General features: G+C 45.9%; 1 protein-coding gene across 4 annotated transcripts in view; it reads right to left on the bottom strand.

Moving 5' to 3' along the window:
• Window positions 1-1,288: 1,288 nt before the first annotated feature.
• Window positions 1,289-19,133, bottom strand: part of SLC6A4 (solute carrier family 6 member 4) — a 40,923-nt gene continuing 23,078 nt past the window's right edge. For 3 of the 4 annotated variants that reach the window (XM_016932083.4, XM_009432470.5, XM_001135066.7), the window contains 7 exons: window positions 16,285-16,412; window positions 14,856-14,968; window positions 14,059-14,190; window positions 12,665-12,764; window positions 11,255-11,355; window positions 6,692-6,859; window positions 1,289-2,054 (listed from right to left, as the gene is read on the bottom strand). In XM_016932083.4, coding sequence (XP_016787572.1) covers window positions 1,980-2,054; window positions 6,692-6,859; window positions 11,255-11,355; window positions 12,665-12,764; window positions 14,059-14,190; window positions 14,856-14,968; window positions 16,285-16,412 — 817 coding nt within the window. In that variant the 3' untranslated portion in view covers window positions 1,289-1,979. Of the gene's footprint in view, window positions 2,055-6,691; window positions 6,860-11,254; window positions 12,094-12,664; window positions 12,765-14,058; window positions 14,191-14,855; window positions 14,969-16,284; window positions 16,413-19,133 lie in introns of all 4 variants that reach the window. The other variant, XR_010152916.1, reaches the window with a different exon arrangement.

Here is a 19,133-nt window from a genome sequence, read left to right as displayed (position 1 = left end):
AGTAGTATATTTGAACAATGTCTAAGTATGTGGGGTGGGGAGAATCCATATCCGAATATCTTCATAAAGCAAGTTCTTAAAATTTGCAAAGCTATTAGGTTGGTGCAAAAGTAACCATGGTTTTTCTTTTGCACCAACTAATATTTACCACTGAACACGCTGGCATTTAGATCACTTCCTTCTTTCAGCGTGCTAGACAGTAAAGAGAATGGGCATGAGGCGGCAGGAAGAATGAAAGAGTGAAGATAATGGAGTTAGGTCAGTGAGGGATATTTCTAAATTCCCCGCTTCTTTTCCTCTAGCAATTCTGGGAAACTTCTCAGCAGCTATCATATAAGGAAAGTATCTCGCTAGGAGAAGCAAAGAATCAGAAATAGCAGGGCATGGGGAGAATGCAGGAAGTGGGCCAGGGTAGACAATGCTGGGGAAAGGAGGCCAAGGGATGAAAACCTAGAATTGGACAGGACGTTTCCTCTGCTGTCTGGACCTTCTTTTTATAAGGTTGTTAGAATTAAATTTCATTTATACAGAGAACTGAAGTGATAGGTGGCCAGATGATTAAGTCCTTTTGTCTCTGATGAGGATTTATTCCCCTCAAAATTCTGATAAGGAATTCCCATGCTGCAAATATTAATTTGCTCCTCTACCTATGCCTCTGAGAGTCACGAGACACCAAAGGCCAAATTTACTTATCTATATTAAGGGCCTTATGTGAAATGAAAGGTGATTTACTTAGCTGACCATTTCCCAAGCAGCCTTACTTAGACTCAACCTTAAAAATTATCTGGAGGGCTCACAATCGTGACCGCCAGCGAGCGGCGAGGTCCACGTAAGGCTAACCCAGACTCTCCAACTGCTCTTGGAGTGAAGATGCCTTGGTTTAGGTTAGGGTGCCAGATCTGTATACCCCAGTGCTAAACGAGAATCCGATTTACCCTCCTCTCTTCACCGAGCAAAGCAACCTGGACAGTCAAACTCAGTCACGTAAGGCAGACAGAACTTAAACCAGAGGGCCAAGTGAACACTGAAGGGGTATGTGACAAGATCCACCTTCAACGTACTTCACAGCCAAGCTATGGTGACTAATGAAATAGGCCAGATCTGCCTGTGGAACACTGTCCTGAATGTTTAGCACAGAGAGTCAGGAAGGTGGCAATGAGGTGCAGCAAACGCCAGAGGCTGGCCTGTAAAGGAAAGTGTGTGGCTCAAGTAGTGTCACTGGAAAAGGAGTGGGTGGCAGAGCATGTCGTAGTGATTGTACCCTTCAAATAATAACCTCCATACACAATTGAGTTGGTAGAATTTGTTAATGTAAGAAAAATTTGGGGAATTCATATATTTGTAATGGGCCCAAAATATTGGACTAGAGATAAGAATACACTGAAACAACAATATACACAGACTCACAAGCTTACATGGACACATTATTTTTCATTTTAGCTTCTTACATCTTCCTTTCCTGATGCCACAGCAGCACATGGATTAGAAGGTTCTAGTAGATTCCAGCAATAAAATTCTATATGCTACTCAGAAAATATATGGCTAGCGAGATAGCATCCCTGTTCTCTCCTACGCAGTTTACGTATTCATGAACAGTGAAACCTTTAGAAGCAAACAGATATCAGATACCAATGATCATACCAAGAAATGATACAGGAGACTTTCACAGACTTGATTCTAAACCTAATCCTAACTGATGATAGGGTGGTTTTCATCACCTCCATCCACATCCTCACACGTCCAAAATAGGCCAGCTCAGCTGTGTCACAGTCTACCGTGGGAATATGTCCAGGGGAGTCCATGGAAATAAGTGGCTGGAGGCCTTGAGTCTGGGCACCAGACTGTGTCCCTGTGGAGAAGGCCCTTCCATCATCAGGCTTAGCTGGAAGCTCATTCACTTGGAGGGGAGAAGGCAGGCGTGCCTCGTCAGAACTGGAAGAGGAGGTTGTGGAGAAGCCTTTTTCCCCTTGGTGAGCATGTTACACAGCATTCAAGCGGATGTCCCCACAAGGAATTTCTGTTGGTGTTTCCGGGGTAATACTTTTAATAATACGCTATTGGGAAGAAAATACAATGTTATAAACATCCTTGTAATTTTTAAAACTTGCAAAAATAGTCAACATTAATATTAAAACAAAGCTTAACACTTTAATAACATCTAAGAGCGAGTTGGAATAGTCTCACTGACATTCCTTAGGAAAAGAATTCCCAATTTATGTATTCTCAAATATGAATTAAAATGGTATATTCAGAAACTATACACATCTGTAAACTAAGAAAATCATTATAACACTAATGGAAGAAAATGATGAGCCTTCAACAGAATCTCTGCTGGCCAATAACATGCTTTTGAAGGACTTGGGAAAGGGTACCCTTTTCTCTGGACAGAGGAGACTTCTGCGGCCACAAAGGGCTTGGGGAGCAGAGTAGTTGCTGGGTTTTGGCCCCCATCCCCTCACCCAGGCTCCTTGTCTCGTGCAGACACACTGCAGCCATACTGCCCAGTGCTATCAGCCACTGTAACAGCCAGGATGTTACTAATTTAATGAATTCACCTGTAAAGCAATACTGGTTGGTTCATATGAGAGTATAAATTATCACATAGTTAAATTGTAAAAGATGCGATTATTGAAATCATCACTTCTAATGCAACATTGTGTTGATGTAGTACTCATCACAGAGAAGTGGCTGAGAAGGTCTACTATAGAAACAGCTGAGGTACACAGAAGCTTTAAGATGGATCTGAAATATACTTGGGCTTAGGTATGAAATATACAACTGGCCTTGTAAAACTCAGCATCAGAGTGGCAAAAAGCAGCTCAGGGATATAGAGGAGAAAAAAAAAAAAACCAGCCGCACTGCAGAGGCTTCGAAAAATCTTTATTAAGTTGCTTAATAAAATCTTTGTTGGCCAAAAGTCTGTATGTATCATAAGCAGACAATTTGGATCTGAAAGCATCCTTTGATTTACTGATCTTTAGGTGAAGTTCTGCCCCTGTCATTTTTATTTTGGACTGAAAATGTCTGGAGTTGCCTTCAAGCTTTTCTATTTTCTCATTCTGGGAGTTTGTTCTTTAAGAAATAGGGCCTATAGAATTCAAAAAGTTCCAGTCCTACAGTTAATGAAATGCACTATAGGGCAAAATGCACAAAATTGCACATTTTGTGCTCCTCATGACCTTAGTATCTGTGTACTGAACTTTCACACTAGAAATCCGTTTAAAAAGGAGTCATTGCAGGGAGTTTAAAAAGGAGTCATCCATTTAAAAAGGAGTCATCAGCTACCAGAGCATGCCGAGTCACGGAAAGCAACTTGTCAGAAACCATGCATTCCCACAGATTAACATGTGAACTATACCTGATTAAACAGAATTATGGCTTGTTAGTTGAGAACTAGACAGAGATCACTATAACGAGTCCTTTTTTTTTTTTTTAAGAAGAGTCAGGGTCTTGCTCTGTTGCCCAGGCTGGAGTACAGTGGCACAATCATGCCTCACTGCAGTCTTGAACCCCTGGGCTCAAGGGATCCTCCTGCCTCAGCCTCCCAAGTAGCTGGAACTACAGGTGCATGGTACGATGCTCGACTATTAGAACTTGTCTTAAGTGGAGCTATCACCATAGCTCAGAGAGAGAAGAGATCACCGAGGTGTTTGGTGGGGCAAGGCCCTCAATGAACAACGTCATAAAGTCAGACACTTGGTTTTTGTGCCCTTACCTACCCACATGGGCTGCCGCCCTGTTGGTGACTGACCACCCAGGATGCCAGGCCCATGTCTGTTTTCCGTGCTTTGCCAGCATTCTAGTTGCCAGGCTACCGTTGCGCTGAAAATTTGCCAGGCCCTGGCCTTCTGCAAGATGATAACAAGTTAATCTAAGAAATGAATTCCTCTTCATATCTTCATAAACGTGTACTCATTAGGGACCATTTTCCAGTATCTTTGGGTGGATTATTAGTAGTTTCTGCAAAAATGACCTAAGCCAGTGGATGACTCCAACCGCAAGACTTCCAGACTGTGGGTGTGTATGGTACCCTTCAAGTTACACCAGTAAGCGGTGGCTCACTCCACAAACTCCAACCTTGCATATGGCCAGGGCCCAAAAAGATTTTATATGAGGCTTCCCTCCCTCACACATAGAAAGTTACAGACTAGCAAGTCTGGTATTCATAAAGAATTGTGAAGAATTCTAGACCTTTGGCAAAAAACACAGCATGCTTTATTCTTCTCAGAGATTAAACATGCACATGGGCATATTAAAGTTTTTTTGAGAAGTCCTCAGGTAAACAAACCTGTTTATTTATTTATTTAATTTTTTTGAGACAGAGTCTCGCTCTGTTGCCCAGGGTGGAGTGCAGTGGCTCAATGATCTCAGCTCACTGCAATCTCTGCCTCCCAGGCTCAAGCAATTTCCATGCCTCGGCCTCCTGAGAAGCTGGAACTACAGGTGCCCGCCACCACACCCGGCTAATTTTTGCATTTTTAGTAGAGACGGGGGTTTCACCATGTTGGCTAGGCTAGTCTCGAACTCCTGACCTCAGGTGACCCATCCACCTCGGCCTGCCAAAGTGCTGGGATTACAGGTGTGACCCACTGTGCCCAGCCAAGAAACCTGTTTAACTTGCCTTAGTCCAGCAGTCTCCAAAAATTACCTGACTACATAAACTTTTTCTCCAGCAGTAATACCTGTGACAGCCCCTGGAACACACTTTGGGGAATGTTAATATGGTCAAATGAGCACATTTGAAAGAGGAGGAAACCGAGGCCCAGATAAGATGAGTATCTGCCAGAGCCGACTAGGGCCTTTTCCATGGTCCTCACCGACAGGGGTGTATCACACTGCTTTCGGGTAACCCGCTGCTCCCTGTCTGGTGGCCCCTCGTGAAGACGCCCTACCTACAATTAGTCTTACCTCTATTGCTAACAGACCTGAGCTCTGTTAGTGACACACTTTTGGGTGGCATTCCCTTGTGACCAACTGGGGGAATTTGTGAGAAAGATGGCCAGGATCTGAGGTGTAGCCTGTGACTAAAGAATGACATTTATTAACCTAACACAGTTCCCACCTCCAACCTTGGCCTCTGGATTTGAAGCAACAGAGCTCATGGATCATCACAACTGCCAAGACGGATGACCGGAAGGAATGCGTTCAATGACTCTGGGTAGGAGAGTGTGCGGGAAGCAGCACGGGACCCAAGGCTCTTTAGGGGGAGTGCGGTCATGAGAGGGCTGGTTTGGCTGTAGGAAATTAGTAACTACGGAGCTCAGAGTTCTGTTCACCCAGAATACAGTTTTCCTGTTTCAAAAAAGAAATGAACCCAGTTGTTCTCAGAAAGGGCTGATATTTGGCCAGGTGCAGTGGCTTATGCCGGCAATCCCAGCACTTTGGGAAGGTGAGGCAGGAGGATTGAGCTCAGGAGTTTGAGACCAGCCTGGGCAACATAGTGAGATCTTGTTTCTATTAAAAATTTAAAAATTTAGCCAGGCGCTTGTAGTCCCAGCTAGTCAGGAGGCTGAGGTGAAAGGATCGCCTGAGCCCAGGAGTTTGAGGCTGCAGTGAGCCATGATTATACCACTGCACTCCAGCCTGGGGTACAGAGTGAGACCTTGTCTGAAAAAAAAAGAAAGAGCTGATGTTTAACTGCCTATGTTCTCTTGCTTCTCATTTCTTATGAAATGTCTTAGGATGACTATTGTGATGGACTCATGTCTAAATTTTGCGTAAGATCTCAAATTAGCCCACCTCCGTTCTCAGGCTATTATAGATTATGCTGAGTAGCTGGGACTACAGGCACATGCCACCATGCGCAGCTAATTTTTGTAATTTTAGTAGAGACAGGATTTCACCATGTTGGCCAGGCTAGTCTTGAACTCCTGACCTGAGGTGATCCACGTGCCTTGGCCTCCTAAAATGCTGAGATTACAGGTGTGAGCCACTGTGCCCAGCCGGAAATAAGGAAACTTCGAGCAGGATTATTCCCTACCTCAGTGTCCTTGTCTGGTAATAATGCCTGCCCGTTTACCTCCCAAGGTACTTTGATAACAGAATAGGATAATCGACATGCAGATGCTTTGAAAATGGCATTCATACAAATTGTAAGGTACTGTTATTAACATTTCTACAGCGCATTCATTACCGAAATGAATCTTGCTATCCTGGCAAAACATTTTTACTCCAATGGCTTGAGCTAAAATCATGCTATTGTTAGATAGCTAACAATTTTGATCTAAAACTATGATACTGTTGCAACATCCTTATTTTGTGATGATTTTCAAAAGAATACTTGTCACATTGCTGTTAGAAAAGTGACCATGGACATTTCCCACCATAATTGCCACTTAAAATTTGTGTATTGCTCCAGACATCACAGGTCTGATGTCCATGCCCAGTGGCAAGCGGGAGGCAGGGTAGTTGTCTGATAAGTTTGAAAACCTACGCACAGCCCAAGCTGAATGCTCTGGTGCACCCAAATGATCAGCTCACTCTTTTGCCCTTGCATTTGAGGCTTTCGGAGATGCCTTAAGGTAACAGTGACAGCCATTAGAGGTCTTCCCCATGGCACAGGTACATACATATATAGGGTTGCATGCCTCCTGGTGAATCTCATTTTGAATAGAGCATAACAAGATAATCCTTTTCTCCCAAAACAATTAGTAGTCTGAACACACACATATACACACTAACTAGCACGTACCTCCTTAAATGTCCCTGGAGTGATGATCAACCGATAAGCTATATATGTGGGGATGCAAATGAAAGATGAGGTTCCTATGCAGTAACCCAAGATGATACTCCAGTAAGGATAATTATATTGGAAAAGTCGTAGTTGTGGCGGGCTCATCAGAAAACTGCAAATGATGAACTAAAACAGAAATTCCAAGAAACATTAAAAACCTTAACAATATCCACTCAGAGATGTTTCCGATACCACAAACACCAAATGCTAAAGCTAAGATACTTTCAGGAAATTCCCAAGATGTGATATATCCTGGATTGAACTCTGACACACAGAATTACCAACTTCTGTACCCAAGCCGCAAGACTACACCAGCCAGGTGCTTTCCCTGATTTTCCTCCCCAGCCCTCACTTCCTATAGGGGGATGTTGCAGCAGCCCTACAGCTGCCCCTACAGTCGGGGCTGAAGCCTGCAGCTCCCACTTCAGCACAGGCCTCTGCCCAGGCAAAGAGACTGGCAACCTTGAGAGTAATTTGGGCCTTGTCTTGCCAGAAGGCAGAGGAATAAACTGGGTGACCTCTCCGCAGCCCCCACCAGGCCCCAGGCTTCATATTTCTCTCTGCTTTGTTTTCATTGCCTTGCGTTTCTGGCTGTGGTTGTTTTTGGTCAGACGGAAGGTGCCTGATGTCCAGGAAAGATAAGAAGGTTCTCAAGACCCAGAGAGGACTCAGGCTCCTGGGGGTGTGTCCTTCTCCCATTTTCCTGAGCTCTCTGCCTTCTGCATTAAGCTGCATTGCCTGGAGTTTCAACAAGGATGGCTCTGCCACTAGGCATCTCAACAATGAATGACTGCCTGCCACAGGTCCTCATCATGAAAGGAATTATGGAAGGAAAAATAGCAGCTTAATACACCTTTCACTTGAACACTCTGTGAGAATTTTGACCAAGAAAAATTCCACAGTGTGCTCCCGACACCCAGTTTATGAGTTTTCTTATTTCAATTTGGTTTCCAGATTTTGCCTAGTAACCACTGTGCCGAAATTGTTATTGCTGTTGATTTAATTTTATTTTATTATTTCATAGTCATAAAGAAGACAGTAATGTGAATTATTTGTGTGGTTAAACATCTATTTATATCTTTTTTTTTTCTTTGTCTGCAGGTAATAAAATGGGAAATTGCTAAACACACATCCATCTTCTGAGCGGTGCTATCTTAAGTCTAGGCGGAAGCCTTCAAAACAGGAGCCTGGTCAATTGCAAACCTTCCTCCTAACCCAGGCTCCTCAACCCCAGAGCCGGCTATGAAGAAAGATGGTTTGGGAACAGGGAAAGAAGATCTGTTTAGGAGCCATCCCGGCTGCTTGTCTCTTAATGTCAGGTGTGTGAAATCCCACTCAGTCATTGGGGGACTCAACCTCCGGTTGGGGCAAGTGCTACTTCAGAAACCCCCTCACACATCCTGGCCTCTACTCGTACACAATATTTTCTTTTTTTTGACTTGGCTGCAGTGAAAAAGAATATTTTTAGTAAGCTACTTGTTGTTTACCTAAAGCAGCCTTAAGAAGCCCAGAGCAGGGGATCTGTTAAGTGAACGTAGAAGTGGAAGACAGATTTGCCTCTCTCAGGCACTAGGGCACTTGGCTGTAGAGGGGTGAGTATGGCAAACATCATGGGAATTATGAGTAGTGCGCCCACATCCAAAGCTGCAGGTGGGTTTTCCTGGGCAAAGAAACTCCATGACTGTGCATCAGGAGTTTACCCAGTCTGACAGCAGGAAATTGACAGAAACGAACAGCCCCAAGCCCCAGGGCACATGGAGGCACTCACCTCAGGCACGACATTTCAGCAGGAGCCAAAATCAAAAGAAATAATATTTTATTACAATTTTTTAAAAGACAGGATCTAACAGGGCCAGATTAGGGTAAAGCGAGTGAAGTAAGATGTACAAGTACAGGGCTGGCTCCTGTGTTTATTAAAAATGTTGATATTTTGTTAATCATGGATCTTTTTGAATTAATTTTTATTTTTAAAAAATATTGTGTGAAAATAATATTTATCCTGAGTCCTGAGCTCTTTGGTGCCTTCTTAAATTTTATACCCACAGTGAATGTTTCACTTGCCTTCAAGTCTCCCCTAGACATCATTTCCTCACTGTGTGGGGAATAAATATGGAAGTAAACAAACAAACAAACAAACAAACATCTTTCTGCCCTCAAGGAATTAATCCAATGACTCTTCTTCCTTTGAAAAACAAATAAAAATATTTAAGTAGATTATTGAGAAGTACTGGTAATAATATAAATTAATAACCCATTTATGTCAGGGCTTCTGCTTCTGGTAGGATGGGCTAGGCGATTTCCAACAACCCTCTCACTGAAAACAACTAAAACTTCTGGATTTAAAAACACACGCATTTTAAATGTGCCTAAATGCATCAGCAAGCTGATAAGGTCATAAGGAGCTCCGAGGCCAACATCTCAGGAGCCCAGAGCTTGCACCAGAGTCACTGCAGCCTGGGAACATGTGCCACTTGGTGCAAACACTGGCTTTGATTTTGGAAACCTCCAGGGTCCGGGGGAAAGGAAGTCAAAGAGGAATTCTGGGGTACAGAGAGACACATGCAGTGTCACAGAGACAAGAACAAGCATGTTGTCCATCATAGATAAGTTAATGTCAAGATGTATGGGTACAAAAGAAGTACAAAAAATAAAGGGCTACCCCAAGAAAGTCAAAACACAGAATACAAAAAGGGCTGTTTTCATGTTTGTTTTTTGTTTGTTTGTTTGTTTGTTTGTTTGTTTAGACTGAGTCTTGTTCATGTCTTGCTAATTTTTGTATTTTTAGTAAAGACAGGGTTTCGCCATGTTGCTCAGGCTGGTCTTGAACTCCTGACCTCAAGAGATCCACCTGCCTCGGCCTCCCAAAATGCTGGGATTACAGGTGTGAACCACTGCACCCAGCTGTTTTGAAAGGGGACACAGAACAGCTGGATGCCAAAGAGATGTCCTAAAACAAAATGGGATAGCCCATATACTCCTAATAAGCTGGAGGTGGACTGAAGGAAGAATCTAACAAAATTTCTGGCTCTAAAAGACAAAAAAAAAAAAAAAAACACAAAAAAAACAAAGTTACAGATAAATGAAAGAACTGAAGAATAGTGCCTGCTGGTGTGCATGACATCAGTTTACCCCAGGCTACTTCAGCACACACTTGGCAAGCCAGCAGGCTGTTATCCATCTTGGACAGGGGCACGTGAACCAAGGACAAAGTGAATATTGAACACATCTCAACACGTGGACAACCCTTGGGACTCAACTTTCTCACCCAGGTCCTTTGGTAATAAATGGATTCTACTTTTGACGTGGATTTTTGCTTAGAGAGCTTTGTATCATCTTGAAGAAGATGCATACAAAATTGTAAACACAGAAGTACTAGTACCCCATCCAGGGCCCCCATGAAGAGCATAGCAGATCCTTCCCTGGTCTTGAACAGTTCTTTTTGTTGTGTGACTTTGGACCCTTCACTTTACATTGCTAAGCCTCAATCTCCTTTTTTCTTTTCTTTTCTTTTTTTTTTTTTTTTTTTGAGACAGAGTCTTGCTCTATCGCCCAGGCTGGAGTGCAATGGCGTGATCTCAGCTCACTGCAACCTCCGCCTCCCAGGTTCAAGCAATTCTCCTGCCTCAGCCTCCCGAGTAGCACCCAGTACCATGCCCAGCTAATTTTTATATTTTTAGTAGAGACGGGGTTTCACCATGTTGGCCAGGCTGGTCTTGAACTCCTGACCTCAGGTGATCCAACCACCTCAGGCTCCCAAAGTGCTGGGATTACAGGCATGAGCCACTGCACCCAGCCTCAATCTCCTTAAATGTAAAATGGGAGTGCCAGAACTATAACCACTTCATAGAACTATTGTGAGGATTTATAGAAAAGTGAGTGTAAGTTGAGCCTGAAGTCTGGCCTGGCATTTAGCGCTCCATAAATGTTATGCATCACTATCACTGCCAGAGTGACTGAAGCCCAGACTACTCCATGGTGTTAGGAGTCAGAAGGGTGGGGAACCATGGTGGGCATAGTGGCTGGGAGGGGGCACAAGAGGGGCTTCTGAAGTGCTGGTCATGTTTTTGTCTCCTGGTATGGGTTTGGCTACATAGGTGTGCTCAATTTATAACATTTCTTTGATATGTACACTTACGAGCTGTATATTAATACTTTTCTGTATATGTTATTCTTCACTACTATTTATTTATTTTCTGAAATAGAGTCTCACTTTGTCACCCAGGCTGGAGTGCAGTGGCGCGATTTCAGCTCACTGCAACCTCCACCTCCTGGGTTCAAGCCATTCTCCTGCCTCAGCTTCCTGAGTAGCTGGGATTACAGGTGCCCATCACCACACCCGGCTAATTTTTGTATTTTTTTAAGTAGAGACGGGGTTTTGCCATGTTGGCCGCCTGCCTCAGACTCCCAAAGTGTTGGGATTACAAGGATGAGCCACCGTGCCCAGCCATTACAATTCATTTTTTATGTGTCTGGGGGAAGTCTTTCGCCAGGGCAAGGAGGAGAAGGGAAATGGCAACTCACCAGGAGAAACAGAGGGCTGATGGCCACCCAGCAGATCCTCCAGAACCACCCCGGGCTGAAGCCGAGCATTTCCTTCACGTCCCTGCAGAACTGAGTGATGCCTGGAACCGCCCAAGGGGAAGAGAGGCAGAGACTGAGAAAGGACATGGGCTGTGCTGCTGTGCCCTGATTCTCTGGGAGAGTCAGAGTCACAGGATCAGCACTGGGAATGACAAGGGGAAATGACAAGCCGGAATTCCAACCCCGGACACACAGGGTAGCTCTGGAATTTCTCTCTAGGAGGAGTACAGCGACAACAATCTGGTCCGAAAGTGGGGCTGGGGGACTTGTCACAAAACTGCATTTTTATAGCAAGCAAGACTCTTTCTACATAGGGTGGGAGGACGGATGGGCATCTGGAAGGATGGGTGGACATCTGGGAGGATGGATGGGCATCTGGGAAGAGACACATACCCCTTCTTGGTGCCACACCGCCTTCCTGAGAGCTGAGTGTGTATCTGATTTCATTGTTATTATAAAACAGTTGAATTTTGTCCAGGAATGGTGAACCCGCCTGACAGACACTGACTTTGACCATGACACTGGAAACTTTCAAGGGAAATTTTTAACCACAATATTGCCCATTCATATGCCAGATCAAGATCAAGGTTCTTCTATAAAAAGTAACTGGTAAGGAAGTGAGAACTGAGAACTCCCAAAGAAGAGTGAGAAATTGAGAAGGGGAAGGTGCTCTGTGGTTGCTTCCCTGAGAGGTCCCAGCAGTTCCTAGGGCAGGTCTATGGAGATTCACACACTTGAACTTGGTCGTCAGAATTGCCAAGGAGGTGGGAAGATTTCTTCTTTAAAAAAAAACAAAAACAAAAAACAAAACCGGCCCTGTGTGCAACCCAAAATGTGCCCCCTCCTTGATAATATGTGTAACAAATAACATGCAAAAGTGGTTTATTTTTGTTTGTTTTTGGGTTTTTTGTTTGTTTTGAGACAGACTCTCACTCTGTTGTCCAGACTGGAGTGCAGTGGCGCGATCTTGGCTCACTGCAACCTCTGCCTCCCAGATTCAAGCAATTCTCCTGCCTCAGCCTCCTGAGTAGCTGAGATTACAGGCTTGCGCCATCATGCCCGGCTAATTTTTTTTTTTTTTGTATTTTTAGTAGAGATGGAGTTTCACCATGTTGGCCGGGCTGGTCTCGAACTCCTGATCTCAGGTGATCCACCTGCGTCAGCCTCCCAAAGTGCTGGGATTACAGGCGTGAGCCACCGCGCCTGGCCGAGACTCTTTTACAGACCCATTATCGGGAGGTCACATCTTGTAAACTGCCCCTCACAGCCTTTTTTGGTGAAATCAGCCCTTTGCTACTGTGCTGGCTGATGGTGTAGAAGGGACCCAGCTGGCTGAAGGAAGCGTCTTACCATAGAACCAAGACACAGCGACTGCTTCGATCAGCGCGACAGTGAGCACTGCGGGCCCCGTGGCATACTCCTCCAGCAGCTTCACCACGTAGGCCCCTCCCTGGAGGGGAGAGCAGAGCCTGGGTGAGGGCCCTCCAAGGAGCCACCCCTCCCAACTACAGAGACCTGCAGGGGCTTCCTCACTTAGAATCATTCTGGAAAAATCCCACCTGGGACCGAACATGAGTACCCCAGAAACTGCCTCTTAGGCCAGGTGCGGTGGCTCATGCCTGTCATCCCAGCACTTTGGGAGGCTGAGGCGGGCGTATCACCTGAGGTCAGGAGTTCGAGACCAGCCTGGCCAACATGGTGAAACTCCATCTCTACTAAAAATACAAAAAAAATTAGCCAGGCGTGGTGGCACACGCTTTTAATCCCAGCTACTCAGGAGGCTGAGGCGGGAGAATTGCTTGAATGAGAGGCGGAGGTTGCAGTGAGCTGAGATAGCACCATTGCACTCCAGCCTGGGGGACAGAGCAAGACTCTGTCCAAAAAAAAAAAAAAAGAAACTGTTTCTTGGACTGTTCTTGGACTGGCCTTTGCAGTGGCAGTGTGGGCAGGTTTTACCCACTCAGACGCCTCTTCCCATCCTATGTAGTTCATTCTTCTTATTTCTTCACCCCACTAAATTTTAAGAGACACACTCCAAAGGGCCTTGGGATCTATTTTAAACTTTCTTCAACTTATTGAACACCTGCTGTGGACACAACCGTGGAGAATCCCTGCCTCTAAAGACTGAATCCAGAAGGGCCCAGGATACCAGACACATTAAGGGCCTTGGTCACAGTTTTGCCTTTCTGTCCTAAATCATGACTCACTGGGGTTCCACTCAGTCCCCTTGACCCCCACTCCAGGGCCATCGGGGTCACGGCTTAAAGATGCACATTTGCAAAATCTGCCTTAGAGTATTTACTTCAGCTACCAAAAAAAAAAAAAGGATCTCTAGAGAGGGTGTGACTTCTTTACCATTGCAAATTCTGGAGGAGACCAAGTGGCATTACACACATGACGTGCAGAACGTCAGGGCAGTATCCTCAAGAAAGCAGCTCTAAAGAGTGGAAATAGGCTGGAAAAGCAAATCCTAATTTTCTTCAGATAGTTTTTGAAGCCTGAAATCTAGTGGGATCTACGGTAAAATGCTGACAGTCCCTGGATACTATGCACGGAGTCTGGAAGTAGATGCGCAAGAAACAACTTTTCTTCTTGATGACAAACTTTTTAATGGGAGTAGCAACCTCCCCTCCTTTGGTCCCAAAGCCAGGGCACTGTGTGAGATGGAAGGAGACGAACAGCTTCCTGTAGCGTTCTGCTGCCCTAGGGGAGGCCAACTCAAAACTGAGGGGCACGATACTCACAAAAGTCAGGGTGACCAGGGATCCAAAGAAGCAGGTGATGACCACGGCGAGCACAAACCACTCCCGGCGCTTGGCCCAGATGTGTGGGAACTCATCCAGCACAGCTGTGATCACCCCCTCCAAGCCTGCAAACTGAGAGGTACAGGCAAGCAGTCACGGTGGAGGCTTTGGGACAAGGCTGTGGCCTTCAGGACAGTGAACAGGAGGGAGGGGTAAGGTTGCTAAGTGACTGGTCAAACTGATCATCACCAGTTCCCCAGCTCGCTGGACCATGTAAGCATCTCAAAGAGTATTTCCCTGTTTTACACTGTCATTTAAGGCCCATCACTAAGGAGAGCCAGGAAACAAAATAGCACACGTGGACAGAACTTCAATATATGAGGTCTCTCGGGGAGACTCCGTTTGCACCAGAAAGGCCAACTCAAAGCTGAGACTCACTCCACACTAATAATTCCAGGCCCTGAACTGAACCCTTGGCAAAGCAGAGACCCAGGAGAGACCTCGCCCTGGCCTGTAGGCGCCATAATTGGGCCAAGGGACAGTGCTTAATAACAGTTCACATATGTGAGCCTTGGGCCTCATAAGCGCCTGGCGCTTCACCCACTTTATCCCATTAATGACTCGAATGTACCAGAGGGTGGTAAATGCCGAGGAGTCAGCCGGGGGTCTGGAGCACCAGAAGGGAGTAGCCAAAGCTGCCTGGGATGGCCAGGGATGGGAGGGAATTGAGTCCAGCTGCGTCCTCCTCCTTTCCTCTTCATCCTCCCACAGCCCATTTCCCCTTCCCATTTCCTCACCGTGCTGTCCAAGCCCAGCGTGATTAACATCAGAAAGAAGATGATGGCAAAGAAAGTGGACGCTGGCATGTTGGCTATCGCTTCTGCATACGTGATGAAGAGGAGGCTGGGACCTGAGACAGAGGGGAGAGAGGAGGAGGTGGTTGACAAGACCTGTCCTACAAAGATGTCACAGAGGAAAACTCAGCCACAACAACAGTTACAATTCTCATCACAAGACCGTATGTGTGAATCAGGTTTTGACACACACCAAGTGCGTCCTCACACTCTACTCCGTCTGACGTGGCCACCCCCGTTCCTGGGAGGCAGGAAGGGTGGGGCTTCCATCTTGAAAACTGTGTGCCCTCCATTAACCCTGGGGGTGGGTAACAGATCCAAGACCCAGAGACTGGCAAAGCTGCACATGAGAATAAGAGTTTCCACCATATAACAATTCCACGGGATTTCTCAGGACCAGGATTGATATTTCTAAAGTCCATGGCAGTTAGCCCCCTCTGATGTCTTCAGCTTCAGAACAGTAGGAAATGTTAAATTGATTTCCGTAGAGTCACAGAGGCTTTGGAATAAAGACCTCTTTCTATTTTAAAGTCCCTTTTGAAAGTGTGAGGGACATGTCTTCAGCCTCTCATGGGTTAGCTAGGGGTGCCCTCGTTTGGGGTATGGGGTTGGTCAAAGCACCGAATCAGGCCAAAGATACAAGCATGCTAACATGCTTGTAACAAGAAGGCCCTGGGACCTCGCCCACTAGATGCCATCATCTGTTTTTTCTCCCTCTGTTGCTCTTTTCTTTTTCCACAAAAACTTCACGGTAAAATAGAGTGGTCATATTGGCTAGATTTTCTTTTTCTGCAAGGGGCAGTTCTAAGGATAAATGATTATTTGCTTACTAGACTTTGAGCCATCACAAGACCATCACAGGAAGCAAACCCACTGGTTTTAAAGCCATCATCAGAGTCATCATTTCAAGCCCATAGATTTTGGAGGCCCCAGAACTGGGTGCCAAGGGAGTTGCCCTGTCCCTGCATGGCCTGAACACATGGAAAGATCTCTAAGGCATCGAGCTTCTCTCAAATCTTTGAATAAAAAATGTTTTGGAGACAGGGTCTTATTCTGTCACCCAGGCTGAAGTACAGTGGTGTGATCATGGCTCACTGTAGCCTTGACCTCCCAGGCTCAAGCAATCCTCCCACCTCAGCCTCCTGAGTAGCTGGGACTATAGGTGTGCACTACCATGCCCAGCTCATTTATTTTTTTATAGAGGCAGGGTCTCACTATGTTGCCCAGGCTGGTCTTGAACTCCACCATGCCCAGCCTTCTTTGGAAAATTTCAGGAACATTCAGAAATAAATCAAAAGTTAGATCTTTACAAAGATTCAAAGCAAAGCAACTCAGTAGGAGCAAGGGACCTGCATAGAACCTGAGGTCCTACCTGCGTCTTTGGCCACCTCAGACACATCTTCATTCCTCATCTCAGCCATGTAACCGAGCACTGTGAAGATGACAAATCCCGAAACGAAGCTCGTCATGCAGTTCACCACGCTGGTCACCAGGGCATCTCTGGAGGGGAAAACCCAAGGGGCCGCCTGAGACAGTTTCAAGATCAGGGGTCTAAGGAGCATCTGTCCGTGTGCCTGCCCTGCCTTAGACAGGGCGGCCACCGCAAGGACAAGCAGGCTGAACTCAAGGAACCTCAAGCCTGTCCTGGAGTCCCTTCGCCTTCTCCCAGAACCCAGCTGCCGAGGCCTGAAGCTCTGACTGCCATGACCACACATGGTGGAGGGAGAAGAGCAGTCAGGGGTGCTTTAAAAGGCAATCCTGCTAGCACAGACCTCTCCATTTCAAACCAGCCTTGTTCTGGAGCAGGGCCCGGGTTGGAGTGGGGGCCAGGACAGGGCCTGAGCCTCACATTTGTGAGATCCTCAGATTTAGGCTTTATCTTCAAACTAAGTCACAGACTGCCAGCCAGAGAGATACCCTCATTTTTTTTTTTTTTTTTTTTTTTGAGACAGAGCCTTGCTCTATTGCCCAGGCTGGAGTGCAGGGCTCGATCTCAGCTCACTGTACCCTCTGCCTCCCGGGTTCAGGTGATTCTCCTGCTTCAGCCTCCCAAGTAGCTGGGATTACAGGCGCCCACGACCACGCCTGGCTAATTTTTGTATTTTTAGTAGAGATGGGGTTTCCCCATGTTGGCCAGGCTGGTCTCAAACTCCTGATCTCACACTTTTAAATGACAGCCTCATCATACAACTGCAGGGTGGTGTCCCAGTGCAAGGCCACATTGCTTAGGGTACATGTGAATCTCCCTCCCACCTTTAAAAAAATCAGTTTTACAATTATCTTATGCATAGCACAAAGAGATTGATGGATGCTGCCATCTGTGATCAATCAAAATTAAGTCTAAAGATGATGGGTGACATTTATTTATTTATTTATGTATTTTTGAGATAGGGTCTCCCTCTGTTGCACAGGCTGAAGTGCAGTGGCATGAACACAGCTTACTGCAGCCTTAACCTCCCGGGCTCAAGCAATCCTCCTGCTTCAGCCTCCTGAAGAGCTGGGACCATAGGCATGCACCACCACACTCAGCTAATTTTTAAATTTTTTGTAGAGATGGGATCTCACCATGTTGCCCAGGCTGGACTCAAACTCTTAGGCTCAAGTGATCCTCCTGCCTCAGCCTCCCAAAGGGCTAAGATTACAGGTTTGAGCCACTGCACCTGGCCCAGTGGGTGATATTTAAAACCATAATTGGTGTAACATTTCCTGTTTTGTTAAAATTTCTGAAATAGGATTTTGTTGCAAAAATTATGGCATTTTGGCTGGGCACAGTGGCTCACGCCTGTAATCCCAGCACTTTGGGAGGCTGAGGCGGGTGGATTACCTGAGGTCGGGAGTTGGAGACCAGCCTGACCAACATGGAGAAACCCCATCTCTACTAAAAATACAAATTTAGCCAGGCGTGGTGGCGCATGCCTGTCATCCCAGCTACTCGGGAGGCTGAGGCAGGAAAATCGCTTGAACCCAGGAGGCAGAGGTTGTGGTGAGCTGAGATTGAGCCATTGCACTCCAGCCTGGACAACAAGAGTGAAACTCCGTCTCAAAAAAAAAAAAAAAAAAAACAAAAAGAAAATAAAAGAAAAGAAAAATTATGGTATTTTGTGTTAGTCAAAATAATGTGATCATCATACTTTTTGTTTATACATAATACAAATAATCACATTACAATTTTTATTGTTAAACACATTGACTAGTTAAACCTAACTACTTAATTGTATGTTGCAGCTTTTTGTAAACTTGCTTTGCAATTTCTCTTTCTTTCTTTTTTTTTTTTTTTTGATGGAGTCTCACTCTGTCGCCCAGGCTGGAGTGCAGTGGCACAATCTCGGCTCACCACAAACTCCGCCTCCTGGGTTCACGCCATTCTCCTGCCTCAGCCTCCTGAGTAGCTGGGACTACAGGCGCCCGCCACCACGCCCGGCTAATTTTTTTGTATTTTTAGTAGAGACGGGGTTTCACCGTGTTATCCAGGATGGTATCGATTTCCTGACCTCGTGATCCACCTGCCTCGGCCTCCCAAAGTGTTGAGATTACAGGTGTGAGCCACCACACCCCGTCTCTCTCTTTCTTTCTTTCTTTCCTTCCTTCTTTCTTTCTTCTTTCTTTCCTTCTTTCTTTCTTTTTCTTTCCTTCCTTTCTTTCTTTCTTCTTTCTCTTTCTTTTTTCTTTCTTTCTTTCTCTCTCTCTCTCTCTTTCTCTCTCTTTCTTTTTTCTGGAATCTTGCTCTGTCACTCAGGCTGGAGTGTAGTGGCAAGGTCTCAGCTCACTGCAACTTCTCGTGCCTCAGCCTCCCAAGTGGCTGTGCTTACAGGTGTGCACTACCATGCCTGGCTAATCTTTGTATTTTTAGTACAGACAGGGTTTCGCCATGTTGGCCAGGTTAGCCTGGAACTCCTGACCTCAGGCGATCCACCTGCCTTGGCGTCCCAAAGTGCTGGGATTACAGGCGTGAGCCACCATGTCCAGCCTCTTATTATTTTTATATACAGGAGTGCTGACAAAACCGAAGGGCATGGGGCCCCTCTCAGCCTGAGTGGCCCAGGTGAAGCCACGGCCTGGATGAGTGCTCTGGCCATGGGTGAGCTGGTCAGGGGCCTGCAGCACCCCTGAGGGGCAGTGGCATCAAGGCCTAAGCCTGGCCAGATTCAAGGCCGTCAGTCCAATCACCTTCCTCCACACTAGCTGACTTTCACTCACGCCACTTTCAAGCTTTGCTTGGGG

This window comes from Pan troglodytes, chromosome 19, assembly GCF_028858775.2.
Source record: "Pan troglodytes isolate AG18354 chromosome 19, NHGRI_mPanTro3-v2.0_pri, whole genome shotgun sequence".
Lineage (NCBI taxonomy): Eukaryota > Metazoa > Chordata > Mammalia > Primates > Hominidae > Pan > Pan troglodytes.
Note: the sequence above shows the minus strand (reverse complement) of the source record. Positions and strands in the feature narration are given on the sequence as shown.